Source organism: Eurypyga helias, unplaced genomic scaffold (assembly GCF_000690775.1).
Source record: "Eurypyga helias isolate BGI_N326 unplaced genomic scaffold, ASM69077v1 scaffold8316, whole genome shotgun sequence".
Classification (NCBI taxonomy): domain Eukaryota; kingdom Metazoa; phylum Chordata; class Aves; order Eurypygiformes; family Eurypygidae; genus Eurypyga; species Eurypyga helias.
In genome coordinates, this window is record NW_010257210.1 from 116,338 (window position 1) to 134,302 (window position 17,965).

Consider the following 17,965-nt stretch of genomic DNA (forward strand, 5'->3'; position numbering starts at 1 on the left):
CTTATGCTATATACTGCCCTGTAAACTATGTTTTACTTCTGACTTTTCTGCTTGCTGGAAACATTAATCTGTCAAGCTGGCGGGCTCCTTTGATACCAACTTTCCCAGGAACACGATGTGGCAATGCCACCTCTCAGCCCAGGACTACCGCTATTATCCAGTGGATGGTTATTCGTTGCTTAAACGCCTCCCTCTTCACCCTCCTACAGGACCCCGATGCCCTGTCCAGACAGTGGGACAATGGTTGGAAAATATTGGGCTACCTCAGTATGAAAACCACTTGCTGGCTAATGGATTTGACAATGTGCAATTTATGGTAAGAAATCTTCTGTGCATAGCTGTATATATATACACTGTAGCTGCCTTTTTTGTCTGTCTCTTATGTGCTCATAAAAACCTTAGAGCTATTCTGCATTGCACTAAGAAGATCTGTTTAGTGTTTCACTTTTCTGTGTCTAGCTAGATTAATATATAAACTGTCCTTGTATAAACTTCCAAATGGTACACATTAGAAAATATTCTAGCTAGAAATAAGGTTAAAGAAAAACTGAATATTAAGGTTTTCTCTCCCCCTCATCAATACTGAGATGAAAAAAGAAAAATGCACAGTTCTTTTAATCCATTGCAGGATTTTCACAGTATGTAAAAGATGTAAACACCTCTATCTGCAATACATCATGGTATTACTTTTATTCAAACATTAACATCATTGTAATAATAATTGAATAACATGCCTGCCATTCTTACATTGAGAAGTATTTTAATACCAGAAAATTATTTAATGAAGTGTGCTCTCTCTGCAAGTGATTCTGAATGCCTCAGTTAAATGTGTTTGCACCTTAGATAATCAGGCTATGGGAATCACTTGTTGAAACTTATGCCCTGTGTGGAAAACTAATGCATTCCTTTCAGTAGTTCCATTTTCATGTTTTAACTCTAGGCATATATCAGGAACATACGAATGAAACAAAAATTTATATAGTTCAGAATTTACAGTATTAGCATGTGTTATAGAGTAACATAGAACTATCATGCACAAACTTTCAATTGGAATTAATATTGACAGTAAAGAGAGAAGCTTATGTCTAAGTTTGGTATATAATCACTTTTTAACCTGCTTCAGTATTCCCAATAATTGAACCTCTTGCAAAAATCCTGACCACATTTCTTATAAAGTATCAGACCTTAAAATATTATCAATCACCCCTTTTTAAAGATATTTTAGTATCCATATAGATCTTGGAACATTTCTAACTTTTCATAACTTATACCTGGCATATAAGAAACAAAAGTGAGACAGCACGAATATTATGACTATGAAATCAGCACGAGTTAAGTTTTTCCTATTTAATTTCTTTTGCCAACATCATTATATGCCTGTGCGTTACTGATCAGAAAATTAAGGCACAGATCTCTGCCATTTCCATATTATGAGAGTGTAGAGGTTTCTTACTGGTTTTACATGGCTGCCATGTGATCTTTTGCTTATATCAGTAAAAAATATTAGAATCTTTACCTTTAAATATTCTTGAAAACAAAGCTGCAAGGGTGTGCTGTCAGCCCAGCAATGTTAAAAAAAAAATACAACATGCATTTCATGCTAGAGTTACCCAAAATGTAACCAAATATTCTTGTATACATTGTAGCATTAGTTACATAAGTAGATGATCATTTAACCTTAAAGAGATTACAGAGACAATTTATTCACCGGAGGCTGTAGGTGGCATAACAAATGCAGGGGGGTACACCTACCACAGGTAAATTATGAGCCCCGGAGAAGCCAGAGAAACTGCCCTGGAGGGCTTTCCAGTTGTCCCCTGGCTCTGGAGGGGTCTGACCCACGTTCTGAGGGAATCTGAGAGACTTTCATTTCCACATCTCTTATTAGTATACTTAGGTAAACATACAAATTATATATGAGATTTATTATTCAATAGGCAAATCAAACTTTTCAGGTATGAGGAAGATTAAGTTATGCCTGAATACTTGTGTGTTAACTAATGTTTTTCAATTTAAGACTTTTCTGAATTGGTTTTCTTTTAAATATATATCACAGTTAAAATACAGAATTGCTCTTAATATTAGTTGGGGTAGCATGCATATGTGAATGGAAAATTAGACTCCTAAATTCAAGGATAAGCAAAAAACTGCAAACCACCCTAGTAATAAAAAAATGTATAATTTCAGTAATTTAATAATTCCCAATTTATTGATTTCACACTGTTCATTGTGCTGTTACAATATTTCCGTTTTTGTTTGTACCAGTAATTTAATAGTTCTCGTCTCTTACTGGAAATAAAAATGACCACAAACCACCAATTACTTTACATATTATTCTTTCCAGTATATAAACATTATGTAAGGAAAGCCTCTTCTGAAAATTTAAATGAGTGATTTAAAAAATATTTTCCTTTCTAGCCAAAATGTTACAGAGAAAATGAAACTTTAAAAGTATATAGGAAAATGAGAGAAGAAGGAACTGCTATGCTAAGAGAAAAATTCAGACTATTCCAAACTTAAATGTGTTGTAGTATGAGAGAACTGCTTTACCTTTATTGAAGTGGTTTACATGTTAAGCTATATTTTACAAGTTTATTAAATTGTTTCAGATAGGTTAGCTACTTTATATTGAACAACACTAATACTTAAATACAGTAACAATGAGTTAGACATATTTTTTCTTTATTCTGTACCATATTCCTGCATTTGTTTTTCTGGAAGCACATTCTGACCTGCATTTATTCATTCTGTTGCCTAAGCAACAACCATCACACTCTTATTAAGTATGATTTAGTAGTACAGGTCTTACTAGATGTTCAGAACAGGAGAGGGAATATCACAATGATATAATTAATGTCCATGGAATAATGTACATCTGAGAACCAATATTTCCTACTTATATTACTCTGAACAGCAAAATTCAATTAATTAAATTAGCATTCTAACAAAAAGGTGGGGTTTAGATAAACAGATTTCATGCTTAATCATTCATTAGATTATAGAAATGACCTCCCTGTGTTTAGTTCCCCTTGGGCACTGGGAAAGTTTATTCACTAGGCTATGCTTAGAATTAGGAAGATTTGTTTATGTTACGTGAAGTGTGTGGACTTTATAATAAGAAACATCCTATTTCCTATTAACTTTACACTATGAATATTTTTTCTATAGTTCATCAATATATATGTATTTAAAATAGCTTTAAACATAGTATTAAAACATTAGTTGTGTTTTCATGAACTTACAACATATTTGCACACATAACAAAGGCAATTTTTGCCTACTATTACTGTTGTGCAGGAATGACACTTACATAATATTTAGTTAGGCCCAAGGTAGATCCAGTCCTAAGACTTCGTTTATGTGTGCTTGTAGTAGTAGGATCATACTTGAATACGTATATATATACATATGCAGTCACTATTGACTTTGATAATTTGTTGTGTAATAGGCTGCAGTGTCCTTCAGATGTGAAAATATGTAGTGACTTTGTGCAGAGATCTATCTGTATTTGAAGATGCAGATGATAGTGCAGTTTCATAATATAAAAGCTACTTTGCAGCTAAACTAATTCTAAGTGTAAGAAAACAAATAGATCAGTCGTAAATTGCAGTATATAAACTAGATATAAACAATAAGGAAACCTAATGAATCCGTGAACACTTTCTGATGCATAGGTCCCATGCTTAGGCTTTTCCTGGGAGAAACTATAATCTTTATGCATATTTGCAGGCCTACATAACTTAGCATGCTGAGAAAAAAAGTTTAACTGCACAGAAACACATGAAAATATACAAATGTGTGAGGTCACTAGATCCTTGCATGCAGCTTTCTACAACTCTGGAGCTTCATCAAAGCCTCCATTCTGGATTCACAGAGATAAAAGCAGTTCAATGAAATCACTACCCAGTGGGGACTAGTTCTGATTAAAGACTGCATATGACTATCTATTTATGGGTTGTTCTAATTGTTTAAGATATTCTGAAATTTTATCTGTTGCTTAACATTGCAATTTAATGAAGATCTCTCTTAAAATTTATAAAACACTGATGAAAGAAACAGGGACCAGGCCACAAAAATAAATTAACCAAAAAATATTAAGTATTTTATTATATTTTTTGTCATTCCAGAATATTGTTCACTAGTAACAGTTAATAACCTGAATTGGCATTACACACTAGACCTTCATTGCTGCTGTGGACTTACAGACATTCACCTCTGTTCATTCAAGTACTTAAAAGGCTTGCTTAATTATTTTTTAAAATTCTCTCTTTTTTGCTGTTGGGAAATTGAGGTATAGAGTGATTGCAGGGTGGGACTTAAAACACTGATATATTTGACATAAAAAGCACTAGTTCTTAAAATAGCTACTAAGATAACATTTAACAGATCAATTCATCAATTCAGTTGTTTAAACGTAGGTATCTAGTACCAACTGAGATGCTGCAGGGAATCCAAGAGATCCAGATAGGGCTGACAGACTGAGGACCAGAGAAAGACAGACCCTTCATGATTAGCAGCTGGAGTCCAGGTGGAATACCACTGAGCATCTCTGATGGCTCTAGAATCCTAATGCTTATGCAGCTGAAATGGATCTTCAGTGTTGTAGGTCATACAGAGCTTGTCATATGTCTAGGAACTGAATATAGACATCTTGAGTTTCCATCTAGTATCTTAGTTGCATATGCATTTCTTTTCCTTTGAATAATTTTCTGTAGTCATCCTGTGAGCTTACCTGCACAAGTATTTATCTGGTTTCAGTGCTAGGCATGGACTACTTTCTCAGTTCCCCTTAGTTGTCTGTTTTGGATTTAGTTTTAATTGTTGACTTTTCTTTCTCCCTTCCCCTCTTTCTTTTTGGTTCTTTTGTTTTGTTTTTTACTAGGTCTAGAGTTTTATTAGTCAGATTAAGTTTATCTGGAGGCTATCGTCTCTCAGATGTCATTCCTGGGATTTGCTGTCCTGGAATACCCAGTAATTCTTCTTGCCTTTAATCTCTGGAGGATCTTAAACTCTGTATCGAATATAAAAGACAGAAGAAATTTTATTTCTTTAGAGTGAAAAGCATGTGAAAGAAATTCTGTATGTGCATTGGCTCTAAGTCCTGCACTTGTAGAGACCACCACAGCTTTTATCCAAAAATACATGGTGCAGAGATTGATCATTTGGGCATTAGATGAAAGCTTGTAAGAGTGAGTCAGTCTGCCAACATCTTTCTTAATTTAGCCATGCTGCAGATGACGAAAAAGAGGCCAATGTTTGACAAGGGTTCTAGTCTGTAGTGACTTCAGTGACTTTCAGAAGCCAGCTCCTAACGTGCTTAGAGAGCAGATCCAGCCTCTGAGTTCTCCAGGCCCATAAGGGCTACTGCAGACTCATCATGGCACTCGTGCATCATCTGAAGTGTAAGAAGATTTAGAGAGCATTATCTGTGGGTATTTTACCCAGAAATTAAGAACTGCTTAAGGCAGCATTAAAATTGGCAGTCAGTGTTTTGCAGCAAGACACATTTTTAGCAGACTAGAAGAAATACGACTCCCACTGATGCTGGAAAAAGCTGTGGTTTAAGATTTTCTGTACACCTAGTAAAATCTTAGAATATGTCTGGAACCATGCGTTTTAATCCTCTCCTCTGGACCTCACTTGCAAAGCCCATAACTTGCTTTTGGTTTCATGGCAGAGCTACAGAACTTGACACTAAAGCTGTGGAGCTCCTCTCAGGTCCAGTGTGGCCCTGGCTTCATCCCTGAGCAAAGTGGCTCTTTGTCACTCTGCTGTCTTCAAAGTCTCCCTCTCCTTTGCCTCCAGATGTCTTTGACTCTAGCTCCAGAGGCAGACCAACTCTTCCCTTAGTCCAATGTGTTAGCCAAACATCGAATCAGGCAGAGTTAAAGTTCAAATGTAGACAGCTACACATGTACTAGTCAGTAGATGTTTTAGACTCAGTCCAGTTACCCACATATTGGAATCACTTGAGACATCTGAGATGTATAGGCCTGGAATATATGATATAGGATCTATGGAAATCCTAGGGGAAAAAATTATGGAAAGCGCCATCTGGTGCTTTAGTTGTATTCCAGGCAATGTACATTTTCAGCACCTCAAATGACTCTACATTCATATCTGTGGACAACTAGGTGAAGCACCTAATCAGCCATTAAAGCAAATGGAGCATAGAATGCAATTTAGCTGACTAACTATTAGGATACTTATTTTAGGATAAATTAAAGTAGATTCATCTGGTCAGCTGAATCACTGTCTAGGCGGCTTTTTTTTTTCTGGTTTGTTTTTTTTTTACTAGGTCTCCTTAAGCTGTCATGTAGACACAAAATTTTGATGGCTCAGTTTGGGCTAGAATCCGTGCGGGGTTCACTGAAAAGGAAACACAAAGTATTTTTAATAAAGCTTTTTCTCTTCTGTCAGAACATCCAGCCCTGAGGCTTCAAGATCTTCTTTTTCATTCTAGTGGGGATTCTTACTATAAAACCTGCAAAGTAGAGCTCAGGTGGGTGCCAGAGATGAAGATTGTGCCTGTCTTCCTGCAACAGCAGCAGGTCTAACAAACAGTCCTATTCCACATGCTCCAGTGAATGTTTCTGTCATGGTATTCCTCAAGCTGGTCAAGAGACAGAAGGGCTTACTGATATAGTCCTCAACACTGCACATATAAATAATAGCTTGCACTGTCTTTCTGTAATGAGGTCTCAGACCATTCTTTATCCTGTGTGAGTGCATGCAGATCTGGAGAGACAGAGAAAAACAAGACAGAATTTTTGTGTATTTCACTTGAACAATTGATTCAGAAGGATCCCATCTCCCAACAGACTGTTGACTTCCTTAAGGCATCCTGGGTATGCTGGATTTATTGAGAGTCAGAGGGAGTATGTTTTCATCCAAACCTGTCTTGACAATTTTATGTTGGAGGTATAATCAGGGATGGGTCCATCTTCCTGTCTGCTAGGTTCTGCTAAGTTAACCTTTAAGTGAGGGTTTCTCTGGTGGTTCTGGCATATTTGTCCATCTCTATTTAAATTTTGCTCCACACAAGGTTTTACATGCAGGGCACACAGACAGGACTTCAGGCTGTACACGTGGTACATAATGCAGGTGCCAGTACATGTGGTGGAATGCCCTTCCACTCACCTCTAGTGACATCCAGTGTATGTGTGACATACAGTATATGTGCCTATTTGGAAAGCTCACTCTACAGCAGTCCAAGAGAAAAAAGCTCATCTAATGTACGTATCAATGTATTTGGCTCAGTCTTACCCTCACTAAGAACAGAGAGCCAAATCCAGACATTGAAAGCTATTGCCAGTGTAGTCACCACTAAAACTGAAACTATTTCATGGTACATATCTGTGAGTATGGTATTTGAGGACTGGAATTAGTCCCATCTGTTCTAACAATATGTTAAATGTTAATGTGAAATGTTGTGCTTGAGCTAAAAACCTGCCTGATGCAGAGACTGGCCTTCGTCTCGGTGTACAAACACTGATGAACTGTATTCTGAGACTACATATGTGAGGAATTGTCTATTGGCCCTAAATACAAGTTTATGAGAAACTAGTAGCAAGTATTTCATCTGAAAGCTAGGTTGATAAAGCAGGTGAAAATTCTAATAATGATATAATAAAGGATGACATTTTAATAACTGATTAAATGAGATGTAATGCCAATACAATGTTCTTGCTATGTATTTATTTAATGCCAAAACCTTCCAGCTGATTTTGTTACCAAAACAGACATAGCTAAATCTTCAAGAATAGAAATATTTGTGTATAATGTCATTTTTCTTAACTTATGAAAGATACAGAAAACATGACAATATGTAAAGGTCATTAAAAGTAACAGAAATTTAAAGGTTAAGAGAGGCAGAAAGTCTAAGGGTTTTTACTCTTCAGAGTGAAAAACTAGATTCAAAGGACAACCAGTTTATAATTGTATTTACACTGTAGGAACATTAAAGGTTGCCATTATTTACTGTTGTGGTTTAATGGAAGGCAATGGTAGACTTAGAATCAGGGGCCTCTATGTAATAGAAAGTTACAGCTTATTCTTAATTATTTCATATGGGAATACTTCTTAATAAAATAAAATCATTAAAAAAATAAACAACAAAGCTAATTTTAAAAGGAACACTATACAGTTGTATATATTATGGTTTTAGAACAATATTGTACAACAATAAACAATTACATGGAATCTGGACCAATAAGCCAATTAATCTTAAGCAGTGACAAACTTCCCTGACTGGATGTTAAGAATATTTGAAGCACACAGCACTACAGAGAAGCTTGATTACAGATAATGACATTGTGGGATCCTGAAGGAGTTATCAGATAAAGATTATTGGGTAGTGACAGATAACTGGAAATAAGCATAATATTCTTCAACATGTTATCCTTTATGAAGGAAGAGTGGGTGATGTAACAAAAGCTCAGATAGGTAAATGAACAAGTTAATGCAGATAAATAAAATTGAAATGGTCTAAAATAAATAAAAGAGGATACAAAATGCAGTAAGGAAAACATTAGGAGAGAAAATTACATTTTATTAACTGTGTGAATAGAATACATTCAGAAAAGGTTTTATCAATATGCTGTAGCTAAAAGGAGTATTAAGAAAGTTATGACCATCACTAGAAGTCAGATAAGAGTCATTCTAGTTGTAGTATAAAGAACAAAGTATGAAAATTAGTGAAATACAGTGTTATGAAGACCACTGATGGTTCATAGTGCAAGCAGATAAGAGCACTTGGTTAATTAAAATATATGAAATATATGAAACATCTAGGTTAGGTGATATTTGATGAAGAATCTTAAGAAACTGAAGAGGCAATACTGGATCCTTTAGCGATCATCTTCGAGAAGTCCTGGAGAATGAATGAATTCTTAGAGGACAAATAAAATACAAATATAATACCAATATGTATTTCAGATTCATACTCAGGTGTATGTTTCCAGATCCCTGACCATTTTGTCATGAACCTTGCACCATCTAACCAATGCCTTATTCAAGAAGGAAATGGATGGTGGTGTTATTAGCAACAGGTAGTTACTGTCACCAGTACTGAGTCTGGTGGGGAGAAGACAGGGAAGTTAACAGAATGTATCAGTGAGATGGAATGGGAAGAGAACAAAGCCAAATGAAGTAACTTTGCAGTTGGGAAATGAACAAAATATTTGAGGGAAAGGAGTAAAGAAACAGATGTGTTGTAGAATGCATTGTGCCTCTCATGTAAAGGAGAAGCTTTCTTTCCCTCAAAAATAATTAAAATTTCAAGAAGGGAAAGAAGACAACTTTCTCCCTGTTTAGAGATCTTTTATCTTCCCACACATTGGTGACAATGTTTTCTTCTCCCACACTCCATGCCCATATATTTTTATGGTACCAACACCCCAGTATCAGTTTTAACATTTTAATGGTAAAAGCAACAAAACCCATGAAGCCTTTATCGATATGCGGTCCACTCTACCTGCCCTTCGCAATGTGCTGTCTGTTCTGACTAGTCACACACACACTCACACACACTTTAGACAAAAATGTAATTCACTAAGGTGAAAAATTCCATGTGCTCAGAAATAAAGAACTGGAGAGTTATGGTACTTCTGCAACTTGAGTTCATCCCTCACAGTCAAATGTATTATGATACAGTCTTCAACCATGGATTTCTCTACCAGGTTTTCCCCTCAAAATTCCTTCCTCATTCAGTGTATTGAGATCTGAGTATGTCCGAGCACACATTTCAAAGAACCATCAATTAAAAACAAAACTGGTTTTTATTTTTCTAATGTCACATTGCTTAATGATTTTACAATCTTAGCCCACTGGTTTTTAAAACAAGACCCTCATACTGCCTTCTCTTCTCGTTCAGCATCGATTTACACTTGTGTAGTATTGTTCTTCTGGAACTTTAGAAAAGCACTCAGACATCTAGACACGCTTCTCATTTGCATTTAGAAATGTGCTTATAAAGGGTTAGAAAAGATGGAAGGATGCCACTTCAGACAATTAAAAATTAATATATTCAGTTAGAAACACTTGTGTCATGATTTTTCAGAAACCGAGCACTCTGTATCAGGGGTCACCTCCAAAAAGTTTGACCAAGTGTTTCACATGGATCCAAGCACAGGTTCAGTTCCAAGAAAGTTTGGTGTTCTTGACTTTCAAGGAGGGGGGGGGGAAATACCTTCTTCAGCTGCTGTAAGGTAAAGACAGTGCAGACAAAGCAAACGGCCTTGTATATGATTTTATTCCACATGAGCATAACTGATTGAATTAACAACCTTTTCTTCACTGTAAATGCAAGGTCACACAATGAAATTCACACCTGATCTCTGGTTGTCTGAGTCCACTCCTGATTGAAATACACTAAAAACTAGTAATACAAATGCTGCTCTACTCCCCACATAATTTAGTTCTGTAGACTTTAAAACACTGTATTAAACATTTAAAACATTTTATTCACTATGGAACATGTTATGTTCTGTATCTTTTGCTGTCCCTCATTAAGCTCCAATTACTGTGCAAACAGGATAAAATCTCTGTGCAACAATACACTGTATTTGTTTTCAGCTGGCTGGTACTGATGAAACTGATGGTGTATACACTTGTACATGCAACCCATGATGTAACTGAAATCTCATATTTCCTATGTTTATTAGTATTATGTTATGCAGTATTTTATTGAATTACTGGAAACTGAATAATTTAACAGCATTATTGATGGGAACGACAATGGCTTAAATGTGGAAGATGTACTGTACCTGCTGTATATTTGTGTTGAGAGTCCTTGACTGAATAATAATTCTCTGAAAAATTTTGATGCGAAGACCAGACCTAGATGGAAGTTTTGAAATACAAAAGCCAAAGTATTTGCCCAGGTGGCAGATGCGGAGTGGTAAGGTGGGTCTGGATACAAGTACTAACAGGCCGTTTATATATTAAAAACTGGAATACCACAAACAAAAGTATGCTGGATAAGCATCTGTCAAATGACTTTTCTTGTATAAATCCCAAACAGTATTTTCTCTGACTGCGTTAGCAGCCATGAATTGGTAAAGAGTGGTCCTCTGTGTACAATCCTCCCTTGCAATTAGGAAGAGAGGGGGGAAGAAAAAATTGCACATTTTTAAATGGAACCTTACATCTCATGCTTAAAAACAAATCTATGTGCAGCTGATAGCAGCTTTTAAAATCTCCAAAATGATTGATAGCTTCTATTCTTCAGTAGCCACACTATTTAACAGCTTTTTCACTGCTTCAGGTATGCTCTCTTGATACAACTCCCCTTTTAATCACGTAGAAAGCCCACTTCTTGAAGTTAAGATGGCGTTTATAAAGAAATAATAGTTCTCAGCTGTTATGCTGCATTAGGATAAAAGATTGCACAATACTGAGTGGGTTTTTAGCCTTGATCCATTTTTAAATATAGTATGAATATTATGGTTCTATTAGCTTCTCTGAACTCCCTAGGTATCTCTCTTGTTGCCAGAAAGGAATTATAAATGGACAATGCAAGTTATTTTATTTCATTTTCCATCTCTCTTGGAATTTGGAAATTCGTCTATTCTCTCCATAAAGTTTATATCTCCTGACCTTCTGATTTTTTAAGTAGTTGTTTTATTAGCTGTAGAAATAGTCGATCTTCACTTTCTGCCCAGAAAAAAAAAAACTTCATGCAACAAGAGTGGAGTATTGTGCCAAAGAACCCAGATATAGACAAATCTTTGGTTCCCTGTAATATGCTTTTTGTCAGGAAATTTGGCTGTTCCTGCTCGTATGATTTGATTTCTCTCTGTCTCTTTGTTATGTATGCAATAACATCTTGCTTCATATATGTATTTGTTTAAAGTGCATGATGATTTCCTTCTTAATAAGAAATGGAGGTTTGTGGTAAAAGACCGTAAATAAAACACTTGCTAGCACATGCAGAAGCAGTCTGGTCTGTGGAGAATGCATAGAACAGTATATCTAAAGGGTATTTTCTGAGGTCAGCCTTTGGTTTGTATTATGATTTTGGGGAAGATGCTTCTCTATCCCCTTAACTGGCTAGGACGTTACATGATATTGGTGGCCTACATATATAAAATCAAGAGAGGGTCCTGGGATAGAAATATCTGTATATTAAGAGCTATCTCACGGCCAATTATCTGCTTGTGTCTGTCCTTTAATAATACAAGTTTCTAAGTGTCTGCAGTTGGAAAGCACAGTTTCTCAGGAGGGAGCCAAATGTAATCAGATCACCTGAGGAATCTCACTGCATACCTTCAGTGAAGTTCTGAATACATTTAGTGGCAATGATTGGACTCAAGCTAAAAATAGTGCAGGAAAACAAAACAATTATTTAATACTTATCAGTATTTTTATGTCCCGAACAAAATGAATCAGGATCACTTCCTGTGTATGGGTTAGCTATATGCAATTTATCATTACTTTAATTTTCAAGTCTTGCATTTTATTGCTTCTGTAAGCCAAACTTATGACAGAAACTGTTTCTTAACATTCCTCTTGATTCTCCTGGAGCTACCTGGGTACCACTCTTCATTTCTCTTGATTTCTGAGATTCTCTGTATCTGACCTTCTCCCCAAAACGTGTTTATGCTTCTGAGCTCTCTCGCTGCCACATTATCACTGCAGGCTGGACTATTCTTGTGCTCCCCATCTCCTCCTTTTCTCCATGTCCTCTATCCTCAGTAGAAATTGCTGTGTGTCTTTCTTGTCTCCAAATCAAAGGAGGGAGGAAAGCAAGAAGAGGAAGAAAGGGGTTCAATGAAAGAAAACAAAGAGGGGGATGGGATGCAGGATATCTGCTTCACATCTAAGTTCTTTTACTGACTTAAAGTATTTTGTGGAGTCCTGAACAAAAGCAGAGGGATGTTTAACTGGATGGTTTTCACAGAGATGTTCATGTTACTCTTTGGGAGGGAGACAGCTCTGGCCCAACAGAGCTGGTGCCAAATGAGAGCTGGTTTGGTTGGCTGGGCTTAAGTTGCCTCCTTGCAGAAAGCTGGCTGGCCGTCCTCTCCAGCATACTGTGTAGTAATGTATTGTTCAGATTTTTGCATTTTCCAAGGCATCTCAGGCTCCTGTTTTAACTGGACAGCTAGCTGCAAATTGTGACAGACTTTTCTAATAAAACTGTAGCACTGAAAACCTTTTGATACACCATGTGCAAGGTAAAGAGCAGAATCTGGATTTGCTGAAGTGTGAAGGCTCACAGCTAAAACTGAATTTGACTACAGTTGTCCTTCAAATACATATGTAGATAGATAATAAGTACTCCTTGAAATGGAAGGTAATGATTTCTGCATTTAGAGACCGAAATTTTTTTCTTTTTAATTCTGGCCCTAATTAGTCCTACTTTAATTCTTTATCTGTATAATAGGTGTAAAAATGACACCTTGCCTTGAAGGAGTCTTATAATATATATTAATTTCTGGATTAGAGTTTTCTAATATTATTTCAGTGAATGTCTAAAAAAATAGTCTGAAGAAAGTGAGTCATTCTTACTGGTGAGGTCTTCAATGGGAAACTATATATAAGACATGGACCCACACAGGGAGTGATAAAGGCTAAAAAAAGAAACATCACTTATCTTATTTTGTAAGTACCATCCATCCACCTGCACTGAATTCATGGATTAATCATAAATATAATTATGCTGTGTGTATGATGCCATGTAGAATATGTATCTTGGGGTGAAGGATGGTAAGCCAGTGCTGAACAGTCTTCATTCTGGTATTTTGTAGCTTAGTGACTTTGCAACATTCCTTTAATGTTTAGTGAGGACCAGCAGCCCCTATTTTGTCAGTTTTATTCATTGCAGTAATTTTTCTTTTAAGAAGGTGTACTGAAACGTAGAAATTATATGAAGTGAAGTTACAGGCTTCCACAATCTTGTGTCACTAGATCAGGAGCACACAGTTTTATTATCCAATACTTGGTAAAGCTTGTCTGTTGTAGACCCCATATTAGAGGCAGAAGGGACCAGTGAGACTCATAAGTGTTCATGAGGACCATTAGGAGCATTTCTTTATTGCAAAGAAAAGTGAAATTACAAAAAGCTTGCTTACAAAGAAATCCACAAAGGATCTATAAAAGAACTGATTGAGTTTGGATAGGGGGAGGCCCCAAAGAGTCCCTAAACATTAGTTGTTGAATGAAGTCTCCTTGTATAGGGAATGGATTGGTGGAAACGCTCGTCACAGCAGTATCTAGAAGGAGGGTGCCATGCGAGGTGGGCAGACTGGCAAGAAGGTTTCCCTTGACTGAGGGAAATGCAGTACTAGTGTCAGGTTGCTGGACTCTGGCAGTAGATACCCCAACATGCGTACCTGGAAAATTAGCTGTGTGGCAACATGGCAGAATCCTTCCACACTGTTTTGGGACTGGATCAGTCTGCATACCAGCAGTACTACCCTAAGAATAATACATCAAGCTGTCCTCTCATTGATTTTGAACACGTTAACTCAGATTTTTAAGAAAATGCAGCACACCTATGGGAAGGATAATTAGCCCATCAGATAAATAACAGAACAAGTTTACCTTTGCATAGAATATAATTGAAACTGAATATCATTTGCTAGGCAGGAAGTGTAGTTCAAAGGACTATATCAAGATGCTCGGACTGTCTGTATGAAACCAATATGTGACTTTAAGCTTCACAGCTAGCCCTTGCTTTGCCTAGAGACAAATTACATAGTTCAGTTTCTGAGAATAGACTTCTTCAAATGCATAGATTTTTTTCTTATATTCACTGGTAATAAAAGTTTATGTCTGTCATTATATATGCAAATAATTTATGGATTGATATAAAAATGTCGTATGAGTATTTGTAACTTCTAACCTACTCAGTTATGTGTAGAAAACACAGAACTATGATAGTCACACTGATTGCTGCTTTCAAGTTTCATCTGAGATAAGCAATATAAGAATATTTTCAAAAGAGTGAAAATTATGTAAATAAAGCAGAGAATGTGAACAGAAAGAAAGGTCAAGGTATTTTAACTATATCTGAATACAATATGTGGACTGGGAATAAGTTGCACAGGAACTAAAAACAGATTTGAAGGAAAGAAGGGAACAGAAAGTAGACAGTTTACTGTCTGGCTCACACAGCCAGAAATTTGATTTGTTGGTAGAGTTGGTCTGCTTGTTTATTTATTGAATGAGTGTTTATTTTACATTTCAGATTTATAAATGTTGTTGTTCAATGGCAAGATACTTAAAAATTGTGTTAAAATATTTTGATGCCTGTGGTAATTAATATTTTAGATGGGATCCGGTCAGTAGCTACACAGGAGTTTTTTCATAGGTTCTGTGTGACAGTTGCTGTATTATTGGTGACATAGCTAGACCATGCTACATTAAATGCTACTGCTTAATATTTAAAATATTTTTTCATAGATTAACAAAGAAATATTAAGAAATACAGTTATCAGTGAATCCCTCCAGAGTGTACTTCTTAGACATCAGTAGCTATCCAGTTATTTTCCAAACTGGAATCTTTAATTTTTAGATAAAGTTAGCATAAATGGAATGTCTTTCCCTCATCCTTTGGACTGATTGTCCAGTTATACTTTGTTCAAGTGTTTTAGTCATCAGTAAAGGACCGAGAGTGAAATATCCCCTTTATGCACAGGAATGTGATCCAGGGGGCTTGACAGGCTTGAGAACTGGGCCTATGTGAACCTCATGAAGTTCAACAAGGCCCAAGTGTAAGTTCCTGCAAGTGGGTCAGGACCATCTCCAATATGAGTACAGACTAGGGATGAATTGATTAGGAGCAGCCCTGCAGAGAAGGACTCGGGTGCCGATGGATGAAAAATTGGATATGAGCCAGCAGTGTGCGCTTGCAGCCCAGAAAGCCAATCCTATACTGGGCTGCATCAGAAGTGTGTCCAGCAGGTCAGAGTTCTGCCCTCTGAGTCTGCCTCTGTGCTCTCGTGAGGCCTATAGTGACAGGACTAGGTTTTAAACTGAAAGAGGATAGATTCAGCTTAGACATAAGGAAGAAGTCTTTTATGATGAGGGTGGCGATACCCTGGAGCAGCTTGCTCAGGAAAGTTGTGGATGCCCCATCATTTGAAGTGTTCAAAGTCAGCTTGGATGGGCTTTTGAGGAACATGGAAGATTACCCTTTCTATGGCAGAGGGGGTGGACTAGACAGTCTCTGAAGATCACTTCTGACCTGAACTATTCTGTGATTCTAGATATCCCTTCTTCCACACACTCTACAAGTTTGGGCTTGTCACCATAGCGTAGTTTTGAAGGGACTGCTCTGATTTTGATTATTGTGGAATATATCATCCCAGAGTTAATCTGTAGGAAGGCTAGTCCAGATCTGTCTGCCATCTCTGCAACACAGAAAAAGAAATAAGCTTTGCAGTGCAGGGATGATTTGCTGCAATCTGTAAAAGAGATGGTAAATCAGCTTCTTCCAAATGCTAAAGAGCAGCTGAGCCTTATGTATCCATTGAAATCTATGGTAGATTTGTATTTAGCAAAATCAGGTCTTCTGCCTGCTATATATCCAGCATTCAGTCTCTAGTGTAGCTAAATGCCCATATGCTTCAATTTAAATTAGCCCAAAAGATGAGAGTGAAAAAAAATTACATAAGAGAAATTATTTATATTTTTTTCTTTTCTGGGCGGTTTTGGCCACTAGCAGAGACACCAAACCAGTGAGTTAGAGACCTTTGATCTCACCTAGTATGGTCATAGTGATGATTCTTGAGAACTACAGCCTCAATTCAGATTGTCTAGCATGTTTCTGAGGAGTAGTGCCTACTTGGTGCTGAACATAGGCTTCATGGTGCAAACCAGTCATTCTTGAAGTCACTAAACGTGAAGCAAAGCACATGCTAATATGATGTGTTCACATATGGCATGCGGGATGACCATACAGTGGAATTATATTAATCCTCCTTTATGAGAATAGGGAAATGCATCTCAAATTATTGCCAGAGAACTGTAGCACCATGTAGTGACATAAAGCACATGGGATCACATCACAGCGATCTGCTGGTTGCCGTGGTGACGAGAGTGGGCCCGAAAAGCCAGCCGCCTGGCTGCTGAATTGGAAGGGATAAGAAAAACACAGCCCACTTCCCATGCAAAATGAATTACAAGAACAAGCAAAGGAAGAAAAGAAAATTGTCAACCCTTAATCAAATGTTCTTGTATTTTTAGAAATGGCTTGAAGAAAATGGAGGCCATCTCCGCTTACGTCTTGGGCTTCAGGGACCTGGCTAGTAATATCTCTGTACATACCATGGAAATAAATCACAATGATTTGTATAAGAAAAATCCCGTCTAACAGAAATCTTATTTATGTGCAGTGGGAAATGACAATACCTTATTTAGTCCTGCTATTCGTTGTGCCCAACTTAGCAAACAAAATCTGTAGGAATGCATAAAAATGGGTCTCAACATGGAGACTGCATTTAGCAGGCAAGCCTGCTTGCGTTTCCCTGCACCCTTTTAATTTTCACCTACAGAAAGTTAATATATTCCAGTTCCTTATTAGCTTACAATCTCTCTTACCTTTTACCCTTGCTTCACCACTACAGATCAAAAGTAGCATGGTGTAATGCGAAACACACTTAAACATGGCAAATCAGTGACACATAGAAACGACCATTCATTTTCTAATATTTCTCATTTTTGGGAGCTGCTTCAGATTTTATTATATTTAGTAATACATTACTAAACAAAACAGCAAGTTCAGTTGACCTAACATCCTTCAATTACTAGCAGCTAGGTTCTGAATATGATTTGGGTACCTGAAAGTTAGGCAGTCCACACGAAGTGGACCCCAAACAGCCAGGTAAGGCCTCCAAGACCATATTAAAAATGTAGTTACCTGCAGCAGTGGTGAGCATCGCCACACTTCATAGCTCCTGTCTGTGGGAGCAGGATCCCTACAATTGAATTAGACACAGAAGACCCTGCAAAACTTAAT

General features: G+C 36.9%; 1 protein-coding gene across 1 annotated transcript in view; it reads left to right on the plus strand.

Moving 5' to 3' along the window:
• LOC104511356 (ankyrin repeat and sterile alpha motif domain-containing protein 1B-like) overlaps positions 1-17,965 on the plus strand; it is a gene marked incomplete at both ends in the record, with an annotated part of 142,676 nt that overhangs the window by 105,754 nt on the left and 18,957 nt on the right. Inside the window, 1 exon segment of the mRNA XM_010153931.1 lies at positions 210-316. Within this exon segment, the coding sequence (XP_010152233.1) occupies positions 210-316 (107 nt within the window).